The following is a 27,241-nucleotide window of genomic DNA, read 5'->3' as shown; positions in this document are numbered from 1 at the left end:
TGTGCACCATTCCACAGCCATAATGCCCTTTCTGGGCAAAGAAGGGAGGGAGGTAAATTTTCTCTGAAGATGAGCTTGATCTTTATAATTACGTAGCGTTCATTTTTTGTTCTTTCTAAGTTATTTTAAGTCACTGTGTATTCTGTTTTCCTGGTTCTGCTTAGTTGCACCATTTTCTCTCAATTTTAATTCCCACAAACATGAAAAAAAAAAGCTGTAAAATTCTGAGAGTTTCTCCTACATACCATGCAGCATTCGTCCCTATTCCAGGTTGAGGAGCAGCAGTATTACACACTAACTCTACACGTGAAGGGATGTCACTGGGACCTGATGAAGAAAGTGTGTTTTTATTTATTCTTTGAGTCAATAAAAGCCCTACAAGTACTAGATTTACAAAGTTTATAATACATAAGGAACTTTGTATAGGGGGCTGTCCCCCAGAAAAATGTTCTATAGCTGAGGGACCAGAATCTAAGAGGAGGAAGATACAATAAAATGAGAGAATATGAACTAAAACATCAAGGTCAGAGAGTCACATTTGGAATTCTTCATCTTGCAACAACAAAAATCAGTGAAAAAAAAACCTCTTCCATAGCTAAAACAGTCAATACTTTTATTTTTACACATCACAATATAAATGTAAGCTGCATTTCTGTCCCACTGCTCCCTTCCAAACAGTTTCTTCTTTGACAGAAGTGGGAGCAAGTCTTCCTTGCCATGCTGTTGGAAAACACCCCAGAAGGTGCAGCACCATGGTGTTTGGGTGGTTCAGAACAAGGAATAAAAAAGTGACAGGAACGGATTTCCCTTTATTCTTATCTGTCTGGGCGAGTCATTCCTGGCCGAGTGGGCACCATCATGGGACGGGCAGGAGGTCTCATCATTGGGGGTCCAGGCATCATAGGCATGTGGCCTCCCATGGGTGGCCTCATCCCAGGAGCTACAGGGTTGTACAAAAAGCAAAGTACATTAGAAGTCAGTCATGAAATTGCCTTTTACCCTCTCCTTTCCCATTTTCTAGCTGTTTTAGAGGAAATGTTGCAAAAACAGCCTGTCTGTAAATCATAGATGACCCAATGTTAGGGCAAACTATTAAGAGATTACTCTGAAAAAAAACTGGCTCTTTTTCAGAGGGCACCAATGATGACAGTTCCCAAACTGTCTTCTTTCCCCTCACACTGAAAGGCACAGCTGAGTCATGTAAATCAGCCCTTTAGGTCTGTTGGGCCTCACACAGCCAGAGGTCATTTCACTATCATGAATGTAGGCAAAACACAGTGCGTAATTCTGGCACCAAGAGTTAGTGTGCAGTCTGTGGGAACGGTGAGTGGGAGCCACGATGAGAATCTGTTAGTAACCGTGTACAGCTCGCGGCCACAGAAGAAATCATGACGTGATGAGTGAGAACTGGGAGGAAAAAGGTAGCTTCCAGGGCCCTCTGGCAACCAAAAGGCTTTATAAAGTGTTTTATCACCATTCAAGGTAAGCGAGTTAGCATGGATCTACTGTCACAAAGCTTGACTGTAAAACTGAAAAAAACCATAAGAAACGGGTAGGAGACAAGAACTTTGGTACTATAATCTATCCAAGGGTGTTGTACTAAAGCTGACAAAGGAAGGTCAATATGACACAACTAGAAGCGCACTGGACTTAAGAGTCCAAAGACCTACATCCAAGTAACATGTTGGCCACATTGGCTATGTGATCCAGAATAAGGCAATGTGTCTATGCCAAAGGTACCTTACCTGTAAAAGGAGGCATGCCCAGAATACCTGCTTCACAAGATGGTTATGATAAAAAGTGCTTTTTACACATTAAAGCACTAGATCAGTGTGAGATATTTTATTGAAACTATGGATTAATTTCATATTGCACCAATGGTAAGTATGCAAACCAGATGAAAATGACCCTCCAATGTCACTGTCTATAAATGGTTTGATTCTTAATCAGCAAATGATCATGCCTTTTTAAGTGATGGGAACTGGTGAGTTGTAACTCAAAACTCTGTTCCAGAGTTCAATAACGAATTTGGCTGTGCAAATAGCTATCTACCTGCCCATTCTCAACGAAATATATCCACACACATTGCAAATGAGGCCAGAAATTGAGAAGTAATAGGGGCAGAGGGAGCAGGAAGGGGTGTTGAAGAATCCAAGAAAGAAGCCTGAACCATGTTATGGTGTTGCTTTATTTACAATGGCAACATAAAGTCATTTGGCATCTTCCTACCTACACTGAGAATCAACAAGCAACAGACTTAATTACTTCTTTATAAATAGGATTCATTTAAAATTACTTCACTAGAAAGAAAATTAAGACAGCAAACTAAGGGTCCTATTTAATTTCCTTGGGGGAGGAAAAGAGGTGCAAACTTACCAGGTCCTACAGGCATCATTCCAGGAGGAGGTGGGCCCATCATTGGCATCATAGGGGGCCCTCCCATATGGGGTGCTGGCATCATACCAGGTCGAGGAGGTCCCGCTGAAAGAAAGCATCCATCCTGGGGTTAAGCATGCTAACGTAGAGAAAATGTGCATTTCTAAGCCAGAAGACAAGTAAAACAGGTTCTCATTAACATGCTAACATTCTTCAACAAAAGGCCTATTATAGTTTTTCTCTACCTTTGGCTTCAAAGCAATAGGCTATAAAACTCATGGTTATAAGGCTAACCACATGAAATGTCCAATTAGCACACAAGGGTCTGACCCAAGTTAAATCTCTTCAGATCAACACTCTCCCCAAGGCAGTTTATTCAGAGAAAGCAAGAGTAGCTTTTACAGAATTCAAAGTAAAGAGCTGAAGAGAGACTAAAGTGAATGATATTTCTAAATTCAGAAAAATCATTTTAAGATGTTCTTTGAAAGGCAGTATTTCTTTCTTTAAAAAAATTATTTTTGGTTTACAACATTCAGTTCCACAAGCTTCTGAGTTTTAAATTTTTTTCCCCTTCTCTTCCCTTCCCCCCTCCCTAAGACAGCATGCAATCTGATATAGGCTTTACATATATTTTCATTTTAAACATATTTTCACATTAGTCATGTTGTAAAGAAGAATTATAACCAATTGAGTGAACCACAAGAAAGAAAAAACAAAACAAAAAAGAGAGAGAGCAAATAGTCTACTTCAAATCTGCATTCAGAGTCCATAGTTCTTTCTCTGCATGTGGACAGCATTCTCCATCACGAGTCTTTTGGAGCTGTCTTACATCCCTGCACTGCTGAGAAGAGTCAAGCCTGTCAAAATCAGTTATCAAACAATGTGGCTGTAACTGCGTGCAATGTTCTCCTGGTCCTTCTCCCCTCACTCAGCATCAGTTCATATAAGTCTTTCCAGGTTTTTCTGAAGTCTGTTCATAATTTCTTATAGTACAATAGTATTCTATTACATTCACATATTACAATTTGTTCAGCCATTCTCCAATTGATGGGCATCCCCTAAATTTCCAATTTTTTGGCCACCACGAAAAGAGTTGCTATAAATATTTTGTACATGTGGGTCCTTTTCCCATTTGTATGATCTCTTTGGGATACAGCCCTAGAAATGGTATTGCAGGGTCAAAGGATATGCACATTTTTATAGCCTTTTGGGTATAGTTCCAAATTGCTCTCCAAAATGGTTGGATCAGTTCACAACTCCACCAACAATGCATTAGTGTTCCAATTTTCCCATATCTTCTCCAGCAAGGAGAAGCTAGGTGGTGCAGTGGACAGAGCACCAGTGCAGGAGTCAGGAGGACCTGAGTTCAAATCTCACCTCAGACACTTGACACTCACCAGCTGTGTGACCTGGGGCAAGTCACTTAACCCCAATTGCCTCATCCTGGGTCATCTCCAGTCATCCTGATGAATATCTGGTCACTGGATTCAGATGGCTCTGGAGGAGAAGTGAGGCTGGTGACCTGCACAGCCCTCCTTCACTCAAAACAAAGTCAAGTGCAAGTCATGTCATTATTTCTCTGATGGCACGGTCTTCTTCAGCAACAAAGGACCAACACACACACACATCTTCTCCAGCATTTATAATTTTCCTGTTTTGTCATGTTAGCCAATCTGACAAGTGTAATGTGGTTACCTAAGAGTTGTTTTGATTTGAATGAAAGGCAGTATTTTTAAAATACATTAAAAACTATATGCAGAATTCTACTTCAGGCAGGTTTAGATTCTAAAAATCTTACTATACCACTCACTCAATGTAGCCTAACCAGTTCTTATATTGTATTTCTTGACAACCTCACTGCTCATTCTATAGTGTATGTATATATATGATTTTATCAATCAATGATACTGAACATGGTCAAATAGATGAAATGGCACATGGGCACATGCTTAGACCAATTTGATATATAATTTCCAGAAATAACATAAAAGGCAGGACCAGCTGTATTACATTTCTTTCCCCTACTTTTCCTCAATACCTTAAGTTAATGCTGTCTTCCTGGGATCACTTCCTATTTATTCTGTGTATAGCTTGTTTGAACAAAGTTCTTTGCACATTGCCTCCCACTTTAGAGAGTTAGCTCTTTGTTAGACTGGAGTTTTGTTTTGGGTTGGTTGGGGGTTTTTTGCTTCTTTTTTGTATTTCCAGTGCTTAGCAGAGTGTGTGCACTTAATAAATGCTTGTTGATAGATTGACTTACCCAGGGATCCTGTGTTTGCAGCAACTGTAAATAGCCTATCAGACAACACTCCGAAGGTTGACCCAGCAGTTTTGATTTCAAACTATACTACAAAGTGATAATCATCAAAACAATGTGGCACTGGCCAAAAAATAGAGTAGTGGACCACTGCTGCTGTCCAGAGACTGCTGAACCCTGCGCCCTTCCATCAGCCAATGCCACTTACTCCGGGTACAGAACATTCAGTCATGGATAAAAATGAGCTGGTGCAGAAGGCCAAACTGGCTGAGCAGGCTGAGAGATATGATGACATGGCAGCCTGCATGAAGTCTGTAACTGAGCAAGGAGCTGAATTATCCAATGAGGAGAGGAATCTTCTCTCTGTTGCTTACAAAAATGTCATAGGGGCCCGAAGGTCATCTTGGAGGGTTGTTTCAAGTATTGAGCAAAAGACGGAAGGTGCTGAGAAAAAACAGCAGATGGTCTGAGAATACAGAGACAAAATTGAGACCAAACTAAGAGATATCTGCAATGATGTACTGTCTCTTATTGGAAAAGTTCTTGATTCCTAATGCTTCACAAGCAGAAAGCAAAGTTTTCTCTTTGAAAATGAAAGGAGAACACTACCGTTATTTGGCTGAGGCTGCTGCTGGTGATGACAAGAAAGGAACAGTGGATCAATCACAACAAGCATATCAAGAAGCATGTGAAATCAGCAAAAAGGAGGTGCAACCAACGCATCCTGTAAGATTGGGTCTAGCATTGAACTTCTCTGTGTTCTATTAGGAGATGCTGAACTCTCCAGAGAAAGCCTGCTCCCTTGCAAAGACAGCTTCTGATGAAGCCATTGCTGAAGTTGATACATCAAGTGAAGAATCACACAAAGACAGCACACTAATAATGCAGTGATGGAGAGACAACTTGACATTGTGGACATCGGACATCCAAGGAGATGAAGCTAAAGCAGGAGAAGGAAGAGAGGATTAAACTGCCTTCCAACTTTTGTCTGCCCCATTCTAAAATTTACATAGTAGACCATTTGTTGTCCATGCTGTCCCACAAATAGTTTTTGTTTACAATTTATGACAGGTTTATGTTACTTCTATTTGGACTTCTTGGGGAGTTATCTGTTTTCATCTGTTTTCATCTGAGGTGGCCAATATGGGGATATGGAATTTTTATACACATTTTACATGCTTGGCATAGTACTTTTGGTACATTGTGATGTCATAAGGTCAGTGTTAAAACAGCTTCCATGTCTAAGCAAAGAAAACTGCCTACATATTGGTCTGTCATGGTGGGGGGATAAAGGGATAATTGATTCCAGCCACAGGTGTAGTTACTGTGGGTACTTTAGGGTTGGAGCACTCATGACTGTGGTAGAAACATGTCCCATAGATATTACATGTCATTCCATGTGTATCTGTGGAATACACAATCTCAACGTGTACACCTTTATGATTGCAGTTGCAAAAGTGTTCCTTAAGACAAAGTTTTAACCCAGTCAATTTACTCTGCAGAAGGGCAGAAATGGTTCACATTCCATTATTTGTAAAGTTACCTGCTGTTCACTTTCATTATTTTTGCTACACTCATTTTATTTGTATTTAAATGGTTTAGGCAACCTAAGAACAAATGTACAAGTAAAGATGCAGTAAAAATGAATTGCTTGATACTTATAAAGTCACTGTATAGCAAGCACAGCAGTAAAACAAAAAACCCACGTATTTAACTTTTTTTAGGTTTTTTGCTTTTGTGATTTTTTTGATACTTGCCTAACATGCATGTGCTGTAAAAACAGTTAACGGAAATAACTTGAGATGATGGCTAGCTTTGTTTAAAGTCTTATGAAATTTTCATGAACAATCCAAGCATAATTGTTAAGAACATGTGTATTAAGTTGATGTAAGTGGAATAAAAGTTTTATGAATGGAAAAAAAAAATAAGAGTAGTGGATCAGTAGAATAGATTAGGTACAGGATGCATAGGAGTAAATGACCAAGAGTAATCTAGTATTTGATACATCCAAAGATTCAAGCTTTTGGAATAAGAACTAACCATCTGACAAAAATCGCTGGGAAAACTGGAAAGCAGTTTGGCAGAAACTAGGCACAGACCAATATCTCACACCATATACCAAGACAAAATAAAAATGTATATATGACTTATACATAAAGGATGATATCATAAGTAAATAAGGGGGGTATGGAAAAATGTATCTTTCAGTTCTATGGATAGAGGAAGAAAGAGTTATGACCAAACGAGATAGAGAGGACTACAGGAAATAAAATAGATAATTTTGATTACATGAAATTAAAAAGATTTTCCACAAACTAATGCAACCAAAATTAGAAGGAAAACAGGAAAATGAGAAAATTTTACAGCAAGTTTTTCTGATAAAGGCCTCATTTCTCAAATATATAAGGAACTGAGTCAAATTTATAAAAGTAACAGCCATTCCTCAGTTGATAAGTGGTCAAAGGATATGAACAGGCAGTTTTCTGAAGAAGAAATCAAAGCTATCAATAATCACATTAAGAAATGTTTCAAATCATTACTGATCAGAGAAATGTAAATTAAAACACCTCTGAGATACTACTTCCCATCTATCAGATTGACATGACACAATATGACACAAAAAGAAAATGACAAACGCTGGAGGCAATGTAGAAAAACTGAGACAGTAATTCACTGTGGATGGAGTTGTCAACTAGTCCGACCATTTTAAAGAACAAATTGGAATACGCCCAAAGGCCTAAAAAAACCATACATCCTCTTTGATCCAGCTATTATTATAACTACGAGGTATGTGTTCCAAAGAGATGAAAGAACTGGGAAAAGAGCCTATTTTACAAAATATTTAGAGTAGCTCTTTCTGTAGCGGCAAAGAACTGGAAATCAAGAGGATGTCCCTTAACTGAGGAATGTGGTATGTGATTGTGATGGAGAACCATTATATTCACTAAATGACGAGCAGGACAATTCAGAAAAGCCTGAGAAGCCTTCTATGAACTGGTGCAAAGTGAGCAAAACCAGGAGAGCAGCACACACAGCAACAGCGATACTGCCAGGATGACCGACTGGGAAAGACTCAGCTACTCTGATCAAGACAAGGATCCAAGACAATTCCAGTGATGAAAGATGCTACCCATCTCTAGAGAAAGAACTGATGAACTCTGAATGCAGACTGAAGCATACTTTTTTCTATTTTATTTTGTTTGTGTTTTCTTTTGCAATATGGCTGATACAGAAATGTTTTGCAGAACATCAAATGTATAACCAATGTTAAATTGTTTGCTTTCTCAAAGAAGCAGGAGTGGAAGGAGGAAAGTTAAGAATTTGGAATGCAGAAATTTTAAAAATGGGTATTACTTTTTTTACATGTAATAGGGAAATATTTAACAAAATAAAAATAATTTTAAAAATACTCCCAATTCTGTGTCAGCTAATAATAGCTGACTTTTATATAGCACATTAATGTTTGTGAAGCATTTTATATAATCTCATTTGATCCTCACAATATTTCTATAAGGCAGATATTAAAAGATTATTATCCCAACTGACAGGATAACTGGCCTCAGAACCAGGAAGCCCTGGTGGTTCAAGTGCCACCTCTATCACATATTGTGACCTTGGCCAAGCCACTTAAACCAGCAATTTTCTAAGATGATCTATGTTGATACAGGGACTTTGCTTTCCCAGGAATTCCTTATACCAATGAAATCAAAGATCTAAAACCTATCCCTATCCTATCATTTTTTCAGCCATTTGCCAACTGATGGGAACCCCCTCTGTCTAGTGTTTGCTACAATAAAAAGTTATTATAAATATTTTTGTACTGATGGGTCCTTTTCCTCCTTTTGCAGAAACTTTTCAATTTTATGTAATAAAAATTGCCCATTTTTTCTTCTGTGATCCTCTTTATCCCCAGAATGGTCATGAAATCTTCCCCTATTCATAACTGCAAAAGATGTTTTCTTCCTTGTTGCTCTAATTTGTTTATGATGTGACCATTCATATCTAGATCACATATCCATTTGGAGCTTATTGTGGTATGTGACATGAACTGTTAGTTTAAACCTAATTTCCACTGGAACACTTTCCAACTTTCTCTACTGTTTTTGTTGAACAATGAATCCTTAACCCAGTAGATAAGGTCTTTCAGTTTATCAAATATAAGTCTTAGAGGTGAAATCTGAACTCAAGTCTCTCCAAACTCCAAGTCTCATGTTCTTTCCGTTCTGCCACACTGCCTCTCTATGATTATAATAGCTTCTGTTTTTTGCTAACAAGGAGAACAATCTTGTGATATAAGGCAAGGAAAAGGTTAACCGAGATTTGAAAAAGGTTAACAGAGAGTTGATAATAAAGACGAGGTAAGAACATTCAGCTGTTCTCAATGGGTTCAAGTCAAAAGACCCTGAGAACTACATCCAATTGTATTTAAAGAACTGGTAAATGTGATTGCTAAGCCACTGTCAGCATTATCTGAAAATCTTGGGGAACAGAGAAGATGTCTTATGATTACTGATAGTGAAACATTATTCCAACCAGTTTCCAAAAGGAGGAAGAGGATGAATTTTTCAAACTACAGGTTGAAGAGCTAAACTTTAATTTTTGGCAAAATCCTACAAAGTACTAATAAAGGTATGACTTATGAGTACTTATAAAATGCAACAGTGATGACTAAAATTTAATGTAGGTTAAACAACAGCAAGTCATACCAAAAATGGAAATAGTCAGCGTTGCAGGAGCTGTGGGAAGACAGGCACAAAAAAAAGTCCAATGATAGCAGTGCCATGAATTGGTCACAAGATGACAGGATCTAGAAATGGAAGGGCCCTCAGAGGCTCCTTGTCATTGTTGTCCTTCAAGAGTTTTTCAATTGTTTCCAACTCTCTGTGACCCCATTTGGGGTTTTCTTGGCAAAGATACTAGAGTGGTTTGCCATTTCCTCTCCAGTTCATTTTACAGATGAGGAAAAGCAGTAAACAGAATTAACTGACTTGCCTAGGGTCACACAGCTAGTAAGTATATGAGGCCAAATTTGGATTCAAAAACATAAATCTTCCTGACTCAAGTCCCAGTACTTCATCAATTGTGCCACTTCGCTGCTCCAGAGGTCCCTTTTGCAGAAACTTTTCAATTTTATGTAATCAAAATTGCCCATTTTATCCTCAGTGATCCTCTCTGTCCCCAGTATAGTCATGAATTTAAAATTATGCAAGAAAAGTGACTTTCTGATACAGGGATCTTCCTTTGGAGGTAAAAACCCCAAGGAAGTTAAGGTCTGTATATCAAAATATTCATAGCAACATTTTTTGTGGCAGCAAAAAACTGGAAACAAAATGGGTGCCTACTCACTGAAGAACGACAAAAAAATGGTAGAATATTATTGTATAGTAAAATGATGAATGAGGGACTCAGAGAAAAATACAAAGATTTGTATGAATTAGGGCAAAATGAAATAAGCAGAACCAAAGAACAATATATACAATGTCCAAAATAACCTAAATAAGCACAAAGCTAAGCTCAGAAAAACAAAGACCAGTTGGTACCAGAGATAATGAGCATAAATTTCACTTTCCCATAAAAGGATAGTAGAGAAATTAGAAGAGTGTAATGCTATAAATATTGCTAGTCTTGTTCAGAGAGCTGAGTACTTTTATTTTTCTTTGTTACAAAACAGAGTTCAATTTGAAGGAGGTGTAATTCTAGAAATGACTATTTAATTACAGAAAACTTCAATAAAATTTATCTTAAGGAAAGAACAGACTATCTGGAATTATTTTCATTTCATTTTTTGACAATGCTACTAGACTGGTGGGTCAGGAATATTTGAGATAGAGTACACCTGGATCTCAGCAAAGCATTTAACCAAGTCTACCCTAAAATCCTATTAGACAAGATAGGGACTAAATAAAAGTACAGTAATTTGAATAAAAAACTAGTTGAACAGCCATATCCAAAGAGCAGTGATTACAGGAACAAAATCAGCCTTGAGAATGTCTCTGGAGTGAAGCTAAATAGAACTGCTTGATACAGTGATACAATTCTATCAGTGACTTGAATCAAGGCATAGTTGAAACAAAACTGAGAGCTAATTAACATGTTGGATCTCAAAATACCTTGACAAACTAGAATTATTAGCTCAGTCTAACAAGATACAACTCAATAGGTATGAATGCAAAGTCTTACATTTGAGTTAAAATGTATCAACTAAACAAACACAGAAAAGGGGAACAATAGTCCCTACAAAAAATATCTGGAAGTTTAGTGTACTGTAAACTCAAAATAAATTAACAGTAAAGTAGCAGTTTATGAAATAAAGATTAAAAAAAGTGAATTTAATTTTAGGCTTTGTTAACAGAAGCTGTGTGTCCAGATCTAAAATTTCCCCTGTCCTGGGCCCTAGTCAGACTAGTTGAGAGGTCAGAGGCACAGGCAGGCAGGGAAAGTATCCAGATGTAAATTAGAAACCATGCTCTACGGACATCTGTTGAAGGAATTGGAAATGTTAACTGCAGAAGAGAAGGTTCAGCTAACCATAGCTCATCTTCAAGTATCTGAAAGGCTGTCACAATCAGTTGGGGAACAGCTAAACAAACTGTGGCACACGGTAGTGATGGAGTACTGCTGTTCTGTAAGGAATGATGGGGGGTGGTTTCAGGAAGTAAGAAACATAGCATAACACTGACACAAGTGCAAGGAGCAGATCATTGTGCACAGTAACAGCAATGTTCTAATGATGACCAAATGTGAAACACTTGGCTACTCTGATCAAAACAATTCCAAAGGATTCATGATGGAAAAATCCACTTCCAAAGCGAGAGCCATTAAACTCTGAGTACAAACTGAAGTTCATGATCCTCTCACTTGTTTTGTGACACGGCTAATGTGGAAATGTTTTTCATGAGTTCACACGTATACTTGATATTCTGCTTGTCTTCTCAGTGGCTAGGGGGGTGGGAGGGAGGGAGAGAATTTGGAACTCAAAATTTAAAAAGAGAAAATGTTAAAGAGAATAAATTATGTATGTGTGTGTACTTTGCTTTTCAAGGCTATCAAGTGGAAGAGGAAATAAACTGGTTCTGATTAGCCCTAGATGGCAGAAGAGTGAAGGGTGGGAGTTTCAGAGATGGATATGTTTAAGATCTGTTGCAGGATCAACAAAAGGAAAAGCTTCCCAACAACTAGTTGCAGAAAAGGCCATTTTAGGCAGTAGTGGATTAGCAGGGTCTTAAACGTTTGTTCACTTGACAAAACTGTCTATACCCTTTGGTTCAATGATAGCACGACTAGAGCTCTACCCCAAAGAGATATAAGACATGGAAATCAATGATCATAAAAAAAAGGAAAAAGGACCCACACGGACAAAAATATTTACAGCTCTTTTTGTGGTGGCCAAGAACTGGAAATTGAGAGCCCATCAATAAGGGAATGGCTGAACAAGTTGTGATATATAAATGTAATGGAGTACTATTGTGCTATAAGAAATGATGAGCAGGAGGACTTCAGAAAAACCTGGAAAGACTTACATGAACTGATGCTGAGTGAGGGGAGCAGAACCAGGAGAACATTGTACACAGCGACAGCCACATTGTATGATGACTAACTTTAAGAGACTTGGCTCTTCTCAGCAAAGCAATGATCTAAGACAATCCCAAAAGACTCATGATAGAAAACACTATCCACATCCAGAGAAAGAACTATGGAGTCTCAAAGCAGGTTGAAGCATGCTAATTTCTCTTTTTTTTCCTCTTGTGGTTTTTCCCCTTTGCTCCAATTCTTCTTTCACAACATGACCAATGTGGAAATACAATTGTACATGTATAGTCTATATCAGACTGCATGCTGTCTTAGGGAGGGAGGAGAGGAGGAAGAAAAATTTTAGAATTCAAAATCTTATTAACACTGAATGCTGAAAACGCATAATTAATTAATATAAAAAAGAAATGGAAATCAAGGGAATGCCCATCAATTCAGGAATGGCTGAGCAAATTTTTGAGAAGTCTGGATTTGTATGACTGGTTTCAGAGTGAAGTAAGCAGAACCAGGAGAACAAAGTATATAATAACAAACACTGTAAAGACATAACTCTGAAAGAATTAACAACACTGATCACTGTAATGAACAACCACAATTTCAGAGGATCACTGATGAAACATGGTACCCATCTCATGATGGAGAGGTGATAAACTCAAGATGCAGCATGAAATATACATTTCTGGACATAGCTAATATGAGATTTGTTTTTACTTGACTATACCTATTTATTATAAGGGAAGAGGGAGGGAGAGAAAACTAATGCTTGTTAATTGGCAAAGAAAAGGAAAAGAAAAATGAAAAAAAAAAATCAACAACAAGCACAGAGTAAGTCAAGTCATTTATTGATCTGTTTCAGATCTGTCTGTCTGTGTTCGTCCTTCATTTTCGAAAAAGACCATGACATCACAGAAATGATGACATGACTTGCACTTGACTTTGTTTTGAGTGAGGGAGGGCTGTGCAAGGACACCAACCTCACTTTCTCCTGCTGAGCCATCTGGGTCCAGTGACCAGATATTCATCAGGATGATTGGAGATGAATTGAGAGTACTGAATAATCTTGTCAGTTCATTACTTGGATTCTTAACCTTTTTTGTGTCTTGAACTCAGATGTTTTTAAATACATACAACAAAATATATAGGAATACAAAGGAAACCAATTATATTTAAAGTTATCAAAATATTTTTAAGAAATAAGTTCATAGACCCCAAGTTAAGAACCCCTTGTTCAGGTTCTTAAACTTTTCCCCACATACTATATTGGTAAGGCCAAAGATCCAATAAACCATGTCTTCTGACTTACCACTGTGTGAGGGTAGGGGAGTGGTGATGAGGGAGAATAAAAATTGTTCTCTAAGAAAAAATATCCTTTGATTTACTTTAGGTGTGCTAGGGAAGGCAGGTCTGATATCTGCCCAGGTATTCTTAAGCTGCAATTAGTAAGTTTCTAGCAGTGATGTAATTAAGCGTAAACTGTGACAACACATGCTGCCTTTTGTGTTTGAATGAGCTTATAGACATAGAACCCCTGGTGGTACATGCTATTAGCTAGTAATCAAAAGCTAACTGTTGAAAGGGTCACAAAAATCATTACCCTATTAAAACCATTCTCCATTATTATCCAGCCATTCACCAAGCATTTACTGAACACTAATTTTAAGTTAAGAGTCATTTTGAATAAAATCTAAGAGAATAATGCCCAAAATTCCAAACAAATAAAAGCAAAATAAAAAATTTTAAACTTACGGAGACTAGGAGGAGGTGGGATCATAGCCCCTCCTGGTGGAGGAGCAGAGAACGGAGTGGGAGGAATTTTTCCTTGCTGAAATGCAGCCGCTTTGGAGGGGAAAAAAAAATAGAAACACAAGAATCTTAGATGATCATAATTTTTCTACTCTTTTTAAAAATAAAGACTTTAAAAAATTTCAGTAACCATCATATATGTCAGTCAACGATCATTTATTAAGTGTTTACATAGTTCTCAACCCTTTCTAGAAAGAAAGGCAAAAAAATAGTACTATTCTAAAGGAGTGTACATTCTAACCTGCAAATACTTAGGCACATACAAGATCTATAACGACTGTATAGAGCTAATGTGAAAGAGGAAGACATTAGTAGCTGGGGAGGTCCAACCAGCAAAGGCCTCCTGCAGAAGGTGGAATTTGAGCTGAGCCTTAAAGGAAGCCAGGGAGAGGTGGGGAAGGAAAGTACTCAAGGTGTAGGATTTCCAAAGGAGTGAAATGGTACATTGTTTTCAAGAAGCTTGTAAGTTGGTCAGTAAAGCTGGATGCCAGAGGGTGGGGAGAGAAGCAGGATATTAAGTAGGGAAGAGCCAGGCTATAAAGCTTTGAATGCCAAAGAGAGGAGTTTATATTTGATTCTGAAGGTAAAAGGGAGCCACTGGGAATTCTTGAGCAGAGGGGTGATATGGCCAGACTTACTCTTTTTTTTCTAGACCTATCTTTAAGGAAACCACCTTAGGAGCTAAATAGAGGATGACCTGGAGCTGGGAGAGACTTCATGCAGGGAGACCAGTTAGACGGCTAATGTAACAGTCTCAGTGAGGGTGATAAACCTGGTGAGGACATGAACTAGAGTTGTGGCTGAATGAGAAGAGAGAAGAGGACATCTACAAGATGTATAGATGTTGTGAAGGTAGAAAAGACAACAAGGTCACAGGCTGGGATGATTGAGAGGATGATAGTGCCCTCAACAGTTACAGGGAAGTTTGGAAGGATTTGAGAAGAGAGATAAGTTCAGTTATGAAAATGCTTAACTTGAAATGCCTGTGGCAATCAACTTTGAGATGTGCAAAAGCTAGCTGCATGACTGTAGTTCAGCATAGATATGAAGGTTGGATATATAGATCTGAGAATCACTAACAAAGAGATGATAATTGCATCCATGATGCATAATGAGAGTACCAAGCAAGAAAGAATAGAGTGAAAAGAGAAGGGAGCCCAGGACAGAGCTATGGGAGACACCCATGGTTAGTGAGTGTGACTTGGAAGACAAAGCAGCAAAGGAGACTGAAAAGTAACAACTGGATATATAGGAAGAAAAATAAGAAAGAACAGTGTTACAAAAACCTAGAGAAGACAGCGTATCCAGGAGGTGATCAACTGCATCAAATGCTGTTGAGAAGTGAAGGAGGATGAGGATTGAGAAAAGTCCATTAGATTTGGCAATTAAAGATCACCAGTAACTTTGGAGAGAGTAGTTTCAGTTGAATAAAGAGGTTGGAAACCAGAATGCATAGAGATAAAAAAAGGATGTGTATGCGTGTGTGTGTGTTTGTGTGTGTGTGTACTGGGGGAGGCAGCAGCAAGATGTAGAGGTAACTGTTGTACATTGATTTCTCAAGAAGTTTAGCCACAAAAGGGAGGAGAGATATAGGATGATCAATAGTGGGGATGGATAGTTAGGTCAAGTAAGAGTTTTTTAAGGGTGGAGGAAACATTGACATGCTTGTAGGCAATGCTGGGTTGAAAGCAGATTAAGGCAAAGGGTTTGGTTTGATACTGGAAAGAAGTCATCTTTAAAACACATACTCAGTTTATAAAAGAGTTTAGACTTTAAGGCATTTTCAAGAAGGAGCATTCCATGAAGCAAATGTATCAGCCCTCCTATGTTTTCCTTAATCTTCCTACTTTACAGTTTCCTACTGCAAACCAAAATCCATGTGACACAAATGCCTCCAGGACAGCCATTTCTAATTACAATTAAGCAAAAAGTAGATGAAACATGAACAGGATGAAAGAACACAGACAGATCAGAAAATGTTTCTATTTGTTTTTTAATATAGTCAGCGGTGGTCTTGCTCAGATGCACATTCATCTAACTCAGTCCCTGAATTCAAACCTCAGATCCTCATTCTACTCTGTCAATGCCCAAGACAATCTGACCAGTACGATGCAAAGTGATTGGGGTCACTCCAATTCAGCTAAAATGAACACTTATCAAGGCAAGTGCCTAAGTACCAAGCATAAGTTATTAAGGTAAAAAAGCAACAGGTTCTGTCCTTAAAAAACTTATAATCCAATAGGGTGAGGGAGTTCTAAGAGAGGAAGCATGATGTGCACACAAATAAGTATGACACATGAAGACAAAGGGGAGTTCCCAAGTGCTGTAAGAAAATCAGGAGGAAGAGAGCTGAGAAGACTCCATTTAGAAGGTGATGCTTACGCTGAGTTTTGAAGAAAGAAAAGTATTTCAACACAGAGAGATGTGGAGTCTCTGCCAAAATGAAGGTCGACTAGGATAAGATGAGATCAGATGTCAGCTAGTTGTCCAGTCTAGCTGCAATAGCAAGTACTAAAAGAGGAGAAGAGAAATAAGACTGGAAAGATAGAGTGAAGACATATTGTGGCTGGCTTTAAATGCCACACAAAGGAGTTTATATTTTATCCTACTAGTAGTATGAAGCTATATAAAGTTCTTGGGCAATGGGCTACAATGGCCAGACTTGTGCATGTAGTATGGGGCCCAGATAAGCACCTAATCAAGTCAAGCATGAATTCTGATCATATATATTCTATACAATTACAAGAGCATTTTTCTGTAAGGATTTCAACTGAAGACAAAAATGTGGTATTTATTTATTTGGGCATATTTATATGGGCATTCACATCCTGCATTTATAGATGTGTGCATGTATATATGTATGTGTATATGTGTACATGTGTATATGTATACATATGTGTGTGCATGTGTATATATATGTATGTTTGTATACGTACGCATATACACATGCATTCACAATCCATGCCTGCATGTGTATTTACATATACATTGTGTAAATGTGTATAGATATGTATATATATGTACATATATACACAATACATATATGGATACATACATCTTATAACCTTGCATACCATACCTATATAGAGCACTGTTTATAAGACCTTGTGGGAATCTCAATGAGGCTTCTTATAAAGCATCTGAATGCAACAGGCAGACAAATGCATATATGCTTAAACCTGTATGTGTATATATGCTAATAAACACTTAACAAGCAGACAAAAGTATGTCACACACATACATATATACACAACCCACATCTGTACACGTATACATACATATAGATATACATTTACATACATAGATGTATGTATACATGTACTTTTGTGTGCTCAATGTTTACTAGCACATATACATTTACATGCATGTATACACACATATGCATATGCCTACCTATTGCATTCTGATGCTTTATGAAAAGCCTCACTGAGATTCCTGTAAAATCATACAAGCAGTGTTCCATATAGGCATGATACACATGCTTGTCCATGGGGGTCCTTTGCCAAGAATGAAACAGACCTAACAAATGTACCCTAAGCAAGATTGTAGATAACCAGGAATGAGAGGATTGGTTGCTATGGGAATATGCTTTTCATGTACCTCAGAAGTAAAGCAAACCAAATGTGTGCACTGCTTCCTTTCCAGGCCAAGAGGAACAGTGCTTTTCCCTGATGTACAGAATTCAGAGGCGAGAGGAGACTAACAGATCATTCCCCTCTAAGCATGGCAAAGGTTAAGTATAGTGCCTGCTTGCTTTTGTCCAATGTAACTCATACAGTACATAAGAAACAGGTCTGTGAATAATTCATAAAGGGAATAGTCCATTTGTGGGCTGTTGACTGAAAATCACTGGGAGATTTTGTCCCAAGGAGAGTAAGTTGGAGTAGAAATTCACAAAGAGGTGGACCTACAAAAATGATCCTCAAAGGAGTAGTCTCTTGACTGTGTTCTCTTACAAGGAGGGTTGAGCTTCCAAATCAAGATCCATTTATGTACAAGGGTGAACTCCTTGAGGACAGGAATCAGTCCTTAGTTCATTTTTGTAATTTCAGTTGCTACTGCAGTGCCTTGCACACAACAAGCCTCAACCAACGTTTACTGAAGGGTGGATGATAATATTAGATGAAGGCAGAAATAAGGGCTCAGGGTCAGAAAGGTTAGTGTCCATTTGAGTATGAGCATCACCTCATAGCAGGCGAGAGTCCTGTGATTCTCTTTCCCTCCAAAATCACTCAACTTTTATTAGTTTGCCTTTATCTCAGGTTTAATTCTTTCTTAATTCATATATGATGACAAACTGATAATGCCTAGAGTTTAACTGCAATTTTCAGACAATTCCAAGTGTGAGGGGTGGGGAGGGGTGTGGAATGAGGAAGAGAAAGTTAACATTAAAGTCAGAAAAATGTTCTCAGCTGTGTATAGAAAGACTAGCCAACAAACGCCATGGATCTTCAAAGTACTAACTTTGTTAGTTAGAAAAAGTTAGACCTTTTTAACTCTTCTGACACTTTACGATAATAATAATCCACGTGGATATGTACATATATTACAAACACTACACATATATCATACATATACACAATACACACATATATATTTGTCTCTCTCTTTCTCTACCTATCTATCCATCTGTCAGTCACAAGTTTACCAAGGATTTTTCTCACAAGAAGCTGTGCATTTGCTATTATCCTTATTTTCCTGATGAGAAAACCGAAGTTCAGAGAGATTAAGTGACAATCACCACTACAAGTTAGTTTCTGTTGGAGCCCAGATATGAACCTAAGCTTTGGCACTAGAAATGGCCTCTAGTTTCAGATATGATGACCCTGAAATCATCAGAGGTATCCAAAATCAACAAAATCACAGATATAGACCTACAAGCATTCAAAACATAATTTGGACTACTTGATGCTTCTGTTGCTTCCCTTCTGATCAATTTCTTACAGCTCTGATAGTGGGATGAGTAAATCCAAATGAAATCTCTCAAATACTCTATTTGGATGAAATTACAATTTTGTTCTCTCTTTTGGGTTTCAGTTATGAAAGATCTCAGCATGTATTATCACTAATAATTAACTATCCAATTTATTTACACAACCTTAGGAAAGATACCCTTTTCATCCATTCAGTAAATCTTTTCAATTCTACCACATCCCCCTCTCCCCATGCACATGGTTACACTATTTCTGGCCCTCCAGTCTTTATTGCAATAGCCTCCTCATTGGTCTCCTTGTCTCAAGTATCTCCCTTCCCAATACATCTATTATGGAGCTGCCAAGCTGATATTCCTGAAGAAAAAGTCTGGACATGTCACTCTCCTGCTTTTAAAAAATTCCTACTATTACCACGATCATAGTTTGGCATTAAAAGTCCTTACAAAGTGGCTTCAACCCACCTTTCCAAGTTTATTACGCATTACTTCCCCCTCGTACCCTTCAGCCCAGCCAAAATGACTTTCTTACTCTTCCTATCCCTATCTCCATTCTCTGCACAGGCTTCCCCTCAGGTCCTTATCCCCATACCTGGAATGTTCTCCCTTTTCATCGCTATACTTTAGAATCCCCAGCTTCCTTCAGAGCTCAAACTCAACTCTGAGGCCTTTTGGTACCCCTTTGCCCCTCCACTGCTAGCTCTGTTTTCTTCCCCACAAAAATTACTTTGTATTTATTTATAATAGAAAACAAGCTCCTTGAACTGTTTTTTCATCCCCAGGGCTTAGAATGGTGCCTGGAACACAGTAGGTGCTTAATAAATGCTTACTAATTGAGTCAAGATGTAACTACCCCCAATAATGCAGATGCAGCCAGGTGCAGCTGGCAGAAGGAAGGTACCAGCTGACCAGAGGAAACGAGGGATGCGTCCTTACTCGTTTTATCGATCAGGCTCTGAGCTTGCTCTTCCATCCATTTTTGATAGTAATCTTTCACATTCTCTTTGTGTTTCCTACCGCTGCAGTGTGTCTTTCGTACAGATGGCTGCAAAATAAGAGAGATGCCAGGTTGAAATTTGCCACACCCAGATTTTAACAAAAGCAAAACCAAAAATCATATAAAGTCCAACCATTGCAAGACACCTATGCTGGGAGCACCTCTCCAAGGGACTGCTTACATAGCTTGTGCAAATGTGGCACAGTGGCCACTGCCAAAAGCTCCTGTGCCCAATATATTCTCTAAGGGACCAAGTCTGTTATCTTAAATATCTGTCAGAAATTCCAATTCATCAATTACACAGGTCACTATCAGAATGCACTGCACCAAATATTCCCGCGATCCTTTTGCATTTATGGAAGCAAACTCAAATTAAATACTACAAGAACTGCTCCCCAATTTGGCTTCCTAGTTCCCACAGAGTTAGCACAACAGCCAATGGATAAAGCTGCCACAGAATCTCAAAACACAAAATTGACCCTAATGTCTTTTCAGTAATGCTAAGCCATAAAACCCCTGTTAATATAAATACAAGTTATACTAGATGCCACAAGGTAATAGAAAAGATTACTCTAAGTAAGAAAAGCAAGCCTATGGAAATGTCCCCGAAGTCAAAAGATAAAAATGTTACAGTACTGAACTGCTTTAAGGTGTTCTAAGCCCACCTGAGGGCTCCTCCAATCACCTTAGCAATTGTTCAGTATCCCAAATGGACCATTTAAAAATAACAATATTACAAAAGTCTCCAACCCTTTTCTGAAGAGCTACCTTCTATTTCCCTGAAGGCTTGGGATCACTGGAAGGTGAGCGTAACAATAAAGGCCTGATAGGAGAAAATGTAATTCTATCGAGTTCTCCTACCTTCTAGAAATGCTGATCATGAAAGCATGCAAGAAAGAACACTGCCAGCTGCAGCCAGTCTGAAGATCTACCAGATACGGTTTAAGATCTATTGGCAGAGTTTAATCTTCTCAGTGGGGATCCTTATACAACAATATTATAAGACTATTTACAACCAGAGTCTCTACAGGAACAACCATTGTACAATATTTTACAGTGTCATCAATAATGAAATATAACACAATATATTTGACCAGAATCATTTCCAAAACTGTAGGATTAGAGTACAGCAAGTGAGGAATAACAATGCAGAAATGGTTAGGTGTGTTCTGGTGTCTTATTGAAAAGGAAGACAGAAGACAAAAGATTTTTCTGATTCAATTAGAAAGTTTTATAATATACAAACTCGGGTCCCTGGCTTCATTATTTCTAAAACAGATAACTTGCAAGGCAACTGCTAAGGCTCTAAGTTTGTTGAATCAAACAAAAACATAGTTGATAGTTTAAAGCAACTGCTATACTATTTACAAAACAACTTCTTAGTTTCTCCCACAATTTTTACCTTGTCACAAAAACCATACTTGCTAAATCCAACTTTTGACCTCACACAAGAAAATTCTGCCTACTGAAAGGCTACAGACAGACTACTTCAGCTTCACAAACACTGAGGAGATACTTATAGGAAATAAAATCACTAAAGGAAAATCCAGAAAGATTTTCTCCAAATCAACAATCACAGTTTACATCTATATAACATTTTACAGTTTACAAAGCACTTTCCTCACAACTCTGAGGTGGGTAGGTAGTGCAAGAGAATTTAATGAATGAGGAAACTGAGCCCCCAAAAGGGGAAAATGCCTTGCCCACAGCCTCACAGCTACTAATTGGCATGAACCAGGACTTAGGAATCTAAGCCTCCTTTCTCCAAGTCCAGTGCAACTCTCTTGAGCAACACTGTAACTCAAAGGCCTGAACAGCGCAGGGACTCTAAGTATACAACATGGTGGGGAGGACAGCACACTTTGTGCAAAAAGAATTTACTTTGCATCATCCCATGGTGTACAAACTACAGCACACGAGCAACACTACTTACAGAGTCATGGGTGAGGTACGTATCGCAGTAGTCACAGTAAAATCTGTGGGGGAGAAGGAGAGAGATGGCCACCACCATGTTAACAATAATAAGTTGCTTTAACTCAGCTAAAGGGGTCAGAGCTGGTACAATCACCTGAACAGTAACGCCAGGCAGCTCAGCAATTCAGACCGAAAGCAAAACCTTTGAAACAAACTTGTTTTCTTTTTCCTTTTTCTAGTTCAATTCAAAAAAACACGGATTAAGCACCTCCTATGAGTAAACTGTTACAAAGAGGAAACAACAAGACAGTCCCTGCCTATGAGTATATAGTATAGTGGGGGAGAAGGAGCCCCCTGTGGAGATGTAATGTTCACTAATAAAGACTACACAAGGTAGACTGTGATGGGGACAGAGACCTAGACAAAGAATCCCGGAAAAAAAAATTGTAGGGGACAAGAACACTTCCAGCTGAGGGAGACTGTGGCAGATGTGGCATTTGACCTGAGCCCTGAAGAGGACTTTATAATTCCCTACCTGAGGAGTAGCACTCTTCTTCTTGCCTGCTGTGAAGCAAAGGGAAAGAGGAAAAAGGACAAGGAGGAGGAGGAGAGGGAGAAGGATGCAGAAGATGAAGAGGAAGAAGGAAGGAGGGAAGGAAGAAAGGAGGAGGATGGAGGGAGGGAGGAAGAGAGGCAGGAAGGGAAGGAAACCTCATTTCCTTTTTTGACAAGGTTATTAAACTGACAGATCAGGAAATATTGCAGATAAGTTTGGCAAAGCATTTGACAAAACCTCTTGTAGTATTCTTATGGAAAGTTGGAGATGTGGGTTACACCAGGATGCTCCAAAATAGGAGTTACGGCTTGACCACCAAGGAGAATGTGATCAATTACAGGGTGGGAAAAGAGGTTGGCTCCCCACCCTCCCAGCTATAATCAACATGGGCATCTGTGTAACACAGTCACACCCGTCACCCACAGCAATCCAATATTTCCCCCTCTCCCCAGACTTCCACAGCTACGCAAGCTCCCAACCTTCCCCCTTGAGAGTCCATCATCAGCCCTTCAGGGTAGTTTTAACCTAACTCACATCTGGGCACCCACCACTGCAGCTGAGGTTGGGGAAGTCCTACCTCTCCCAGCACAGATGCACTACCACTTTCCCCTTCCCCTTCCCCTCCCCATATACTTCGAGAATTTTACTGATAGGGTGCACAATCAAAAACTTTGGAGACCACTTGGTTACACAATAGTACAATAGATTCAGAACAACTGAATGGCTATATTCAAAGAACAGTCATTAATGAAGGGTTCAGTATCAACCTGGAAAGAGGTTTTATTTATTCATAAATTCAACAAGCATTTATTAAGTGCCTAATATATGCAAGGTTCTGGAACACAGACATAAACAACATAGCCCTTGCCCTTGAGGAGCTTACAGTCTATTGGGGGAAAATAACATGTATATAAAAAAATTAAATACAAAACATATGCAAATTAATTTTCTGGGAAGATACTTGTGATGGGAAGCATTGGGACAGGATTCTTGTAGGAGGTGGCATCGGACCTGAATTTTGAATCAAATGAGGGATTCTGAGAGGCAGAGGTGGGGGGGGATGACAGAAGGCCTGCTGAAAGGCACAGATGTGAGAAAGGGAATGTCATGAACAAGAAACAGCAAGCAGGCCCATTTGCCTTGAAGTAGGCTATAGAAAAGAATAATGTGCAATAAGCCTGGAAAGATGGACAGAAGTCAAACAGAGGGGTCTTTATTTTGTCTTAGAATCAAGGGTTCTTAACCTTTTTTGTTTCGTGGGTGTCTCTAGTGGTCTAGTGAAACATATGGACCTATTCTCAGAATAATGTCTGTTGCCTAAATTCACAGTTGAAGGAAATGCTGAATTTCAGCTAGAGGTTAATGAAAACAAAGGTGTAATTTTTTTTTTTCAGTTCAAATTCACAGACCCCCTGAAATCTAGCCACATATTCATCTGGGTCCATGGACCCTAGGTTAAGAATCCCTTCCTAAAAGCAAGAAAGAATCACTGCAGCTTTTTGAGCAATGGAGTAAGATGTTTAGATCTGTCTGTGCTTTGAAAACATCAATATAGCAGTGGTATGGAGAATGGATTAGAGAGGAAAGACACTAGAGGATGAGAGATCAATTAGAAGGACCAGTCTAGATAACATGATATATCTTAATGAGGGTAATGGCTTTGTAAGTAGAGAAAAAGGGACTGATACATGCTAAATTGTGCAGATAGAAAAATAATACTTAGCAACTGATTGGTCATAAAGGGTAAGTGGCATGAAACAGTTAAGGATGGTACCAGGGTTGCAAACCTGGCTAACATGAAGAATGATGATATTCTAAGTATAAAGAGGAAAATTAGAAAGAAATGTGGGATTTGGGGGTGGGGGGTGAGCCATGATTCCCTTTTTGGACTTGTTCAATTTGAAAAATCTATAAGATAGTCAACTAGTGAGGTAGGGTGGGGCAGTATGTAGTATGGGACTGGAGTTAAAAAAAAAAACTGAGGCTGGATATACAGATTTTAGAATCATCTGCATAGAGGTAGTTTAATCCAGGAGAGCTAAAAGACCACCAAAAGAAGAATGTAGAAGATAAAAGGACCAAGACAGAGCCCTCATATACATCTATACATAATGGGTAGGATGAGGATGATGATCTGTCACAGGAGATTAAGGAGCAGTCGAAAAGGGATAAGAATAAGGAGAGAGCAGTGCTATAAAAACCAAAGGGAGAGAAGATGTGTGGTCAGCAATGCCAAATGCCAAAGAAAGGTCAACAAAGATAAGGACTAATAAAAGTCCTTATTGTTTCATTGGACAGTGAAATTAATAGGTCATTGATAACCTTGGTAATAGAGATTTTCATTGGGGTTACAAAGTGAATCCACAACAAGAAAGTAGAAGCAATGAATGTAAGGCAACTTTTTACTAGGAGTTTGGTTGTGAAAAACAAAGAATGTATAAGTATGTATTTGAGGGAATGGTAGAATTCAGTGAAGTTTTTTATGAACAGGGGAAGATTTGGCCATCTTTGAAGGCAGCAGGGAGTCAGTGGGTAAAGAGAGAAATTATGGAGAGAGAGCAGAATGATTAAAGTGGAAATTTCTGAAGGAGAAGTGAGGAGTTGAACCAGAAATGGAAGGGTTGGTGTATTCAAGAACTTCCTCCAACACTGGAGCAAGGAACAAGAGAATGGGAATGATATTTAAGTGATTTGGAGGAGAAAGCTGAGAAGAGGGAGCTACCAATGGTTGGTCTCAACTTTTCCACTTAAGTATTCGATGAAGTCCTCTGCTGAAAGAAGGGAGGGACGTTATAACTAGCTTAAGGGAAGAAGAGAAAGTTTGTAAAAGAAGCCAAAGGGGATCAGGAAAGAAAGTTAAACAAGGAAAAGAAAAAGGACTAGTGTGGAGTTTAAGGGGTCAACTGAGAATATATATGTATGCATATGTATGTGTGTGTATGCATATATTTGTAACAGACCCATTCAGAACAGCCATGTAATTCCTTCTGTGGAAGTTCAGGAACTCATGCATAGAAGCAAAGATGGAAGATGGTAGTAATCCAGAGCTGGCATTTGGAAAAGGATGAGCAGAGATAAGATGAGGGTAGAATATAATTATAAGTTGGGTTGGTTAACTTATGAGTTAAGATTTTGAAGGAAGCCAAGATGGATGATGTAGGAATGCAGAGAGGGACAGAGTGACAGGTGGTTGCAGGGAAGACAGATTTAGAGAGGCTAAGCAGGGAGAGAGATGTCATGAGGTAATGGTCAGATAAATACCATCATTATGCACAATTGGCAGTGCAATACTTGTGAGTGATGATGACATCACTAACTTTCCCCATGTACTACATTCAGATCATGCAAACTGAAGTCTCCCGATGGGTATGCCAGTATCCTTGGCCCTGTGTTGTTTTAATACTTTTATCAATGACTTAGACAAAAGTATAGATGGCATGCTTATAAATTTTGCAGATGATACAAATGGAGGAGGGATAGCTTAAATCATTGGATGGCTGAGTTAGGATCCAAAAATATTTTTCTCTAGAAGGTAAAGCCAAATCAAACAAGATTAAATTTAACAGTGAAAAATATAGTCTTATACTCTCTGTTCACCTCTGCCTCTTAGAATCCCTATATTCCTTCAAGACTCTGCTCAAGCACCTAATTCACTTTGTTTCTAGCGCCTTCCCCCCCCCCCCCAAACACCTTGTATCTACTTTGTATATGCTCATATATATGTACATATGTCTGCTCAATAGAATGTAAACTCCTTGAAATCAGGGTCAGCTTGCACAGCACCTGGCATGTAGCAGGCACTTCAAATGTTCATTGATGGATTGAAAAATTCATTGACAAGTACAAGATGGAGAGGCCTAATTAGATCAGGAGTTCATCTGAAAAAGACCTGGGTTTGGGGGAGACTTAGCGGACCGCCAATAAATGAAATCGGAGCCCACGTTAAGAGGTAGGGGGCGTCCAGGTCTAGGGTTATGGTTTTCTCATCAGACTCGCTTAGGACACACGTATTCAGTCTCTAGCACCATATTTTGGGGAGGGCTAAGTTCTTCGGAGAAAAAAGGCAACTAGGATGGTGACAGGTTGAGATCTATGAGGGTCATTCAGTTGAAGGAATTGGGGAATAGTTTAATTAAGGGACGTGACCGCCATCTTCAAGTCCATGAAGGACCATCCAGGGATAGAGAGGTCTGTTGTCCTTTGCCCCAGGGGTCAGAAATAGGATGGAGGGGTAGAAGTTTCAAAGACTGGGGATAAAATAAAATGAAATCTTCCTAACAATCCTAGAGCTGGCCAGAGACACTGAATGGACCGCCTCCGGAGACAGAGAGTCCTTTCGCATTTGCTCTTCCAAGCAAGAACGTCCGCAGGCTGCGAGTCCGACGTAAAGGGGACTTCTGGTCACGTTGGGGTCGGAGGTTCCCGGCCAAGTCTCGGACCGGTCGGAGAGAAGCTGGGGGTGGGGGATGGGCGCGTCCGGTGACAAGGAGGGGGAGGAGAAGCGATGGAAGGAGGGGGGAAAGAAGGGGAGGGAAGAGGGAATGAAGGAGGGTGGAGGGCCTTTCTGTGGAGCGAGCCCTACCGCTCCCTTTCCCCCGCCGTCTCCCGAGCAGACCCGGGAGCCCCACCCCCGTCCGAGCCCACCCATGCCCCGCACGGAGCCCCGGCGCGCCCTCCTCTCAGCCTCCCCCTCACTTGGGCATGGTGCTCCGCGGTCCGTTGGTCGTACCGATCCGCGCCGAGCCACCGGAAGTGACGTTTGGGCTAGCGCCGAAAGTGATGCTCTAAGGCTGCGTCTTCTCCCCACCTCTCTAGCGGCCTCGGGGCCGCCGTCCAATCGCTGGCCGACGCGGCTGGAGCTGCCTTCCCATTGGTTGT

General features: G+C 39.4%; 1 protein-coding gene and 1 pseudogene across 1 annotated transcript; one reads left to right on the top strand and one right to left on the bottom strand.

Annotated features, from left to right (window-relative positions):
* Nucleotides 1-592: 592 nt before the first annotated feature.
* On the bottom strand, nt 593-27,138 carry SNRPC (small nuclear ribonucleoprotein polypeptide C). The gene is made up of 6 exons (XM_072641814.1): nt 27,059-27,138; nt 21,827-21,869; nt 19,833-19,941; nt 13,910-13,999; nt 2,377-2,481; nt 593-940 (listed from the first exon to the last, which is right to left on the bottom strand). The coding sequence occupies exons 1-6, from the start codon at nt 27,064-27,066 to the stop codon at nt 816-818; spliced, it is 480 nt and encodes a 159-aa protein (XP_072497915.1). The 5' UTR covers nt 27,067-27,138; the 3' UTR covers nt 593-815.
* Nucleotides 4,743-5,687, top strand: LOC140525976 (14-3-3 protein zeta/delta pseudogene; annotated as a pseudogene).
* Nucleotides 27,139-27,241: the final 103 nt, after the last annotated feature.

Source organism: Notamacropus eugenii, chromosome 2 (assembly GCF_028372415.1).
Source record: "Notamacropus eugenii isolate mMacEug1 chromosome 2, mMacEug1.pri_v2, whole genome shotgun sequence".
Taxonomy (NCBI): Eukaryota; Metazoa; Chordata; class Mammalia; order Diprotodontia; family Macropodidae; genus Notamacropus; species Notamacropus eugenii.
The sequence above is the reverse complement of the archived record's forward strand: the minus strand, read 5'-3'. Positions and strand labels throughout refer to the sequence as shown.

Excerpts from the sequence above, each read along its gene's own strand:
- SNRPC (XM_072641814.1), bottom strand. Across the intron at positions 19,942-21,826 it reads CGTACCTCACCCATGACTCT|CCATCTGTACGAAAGACACA; the intron begins GTAAGTAGTGTT and ends CTTATTTTGCAG. Across the intron at positions 14,000-19,832 it reads GAGCCTGATCGATAAAACGA|CGGCTGCATTTCAGCAAGGA; the intron begins GTAAGGACGCAT and ends TCCCCTCCAAAG.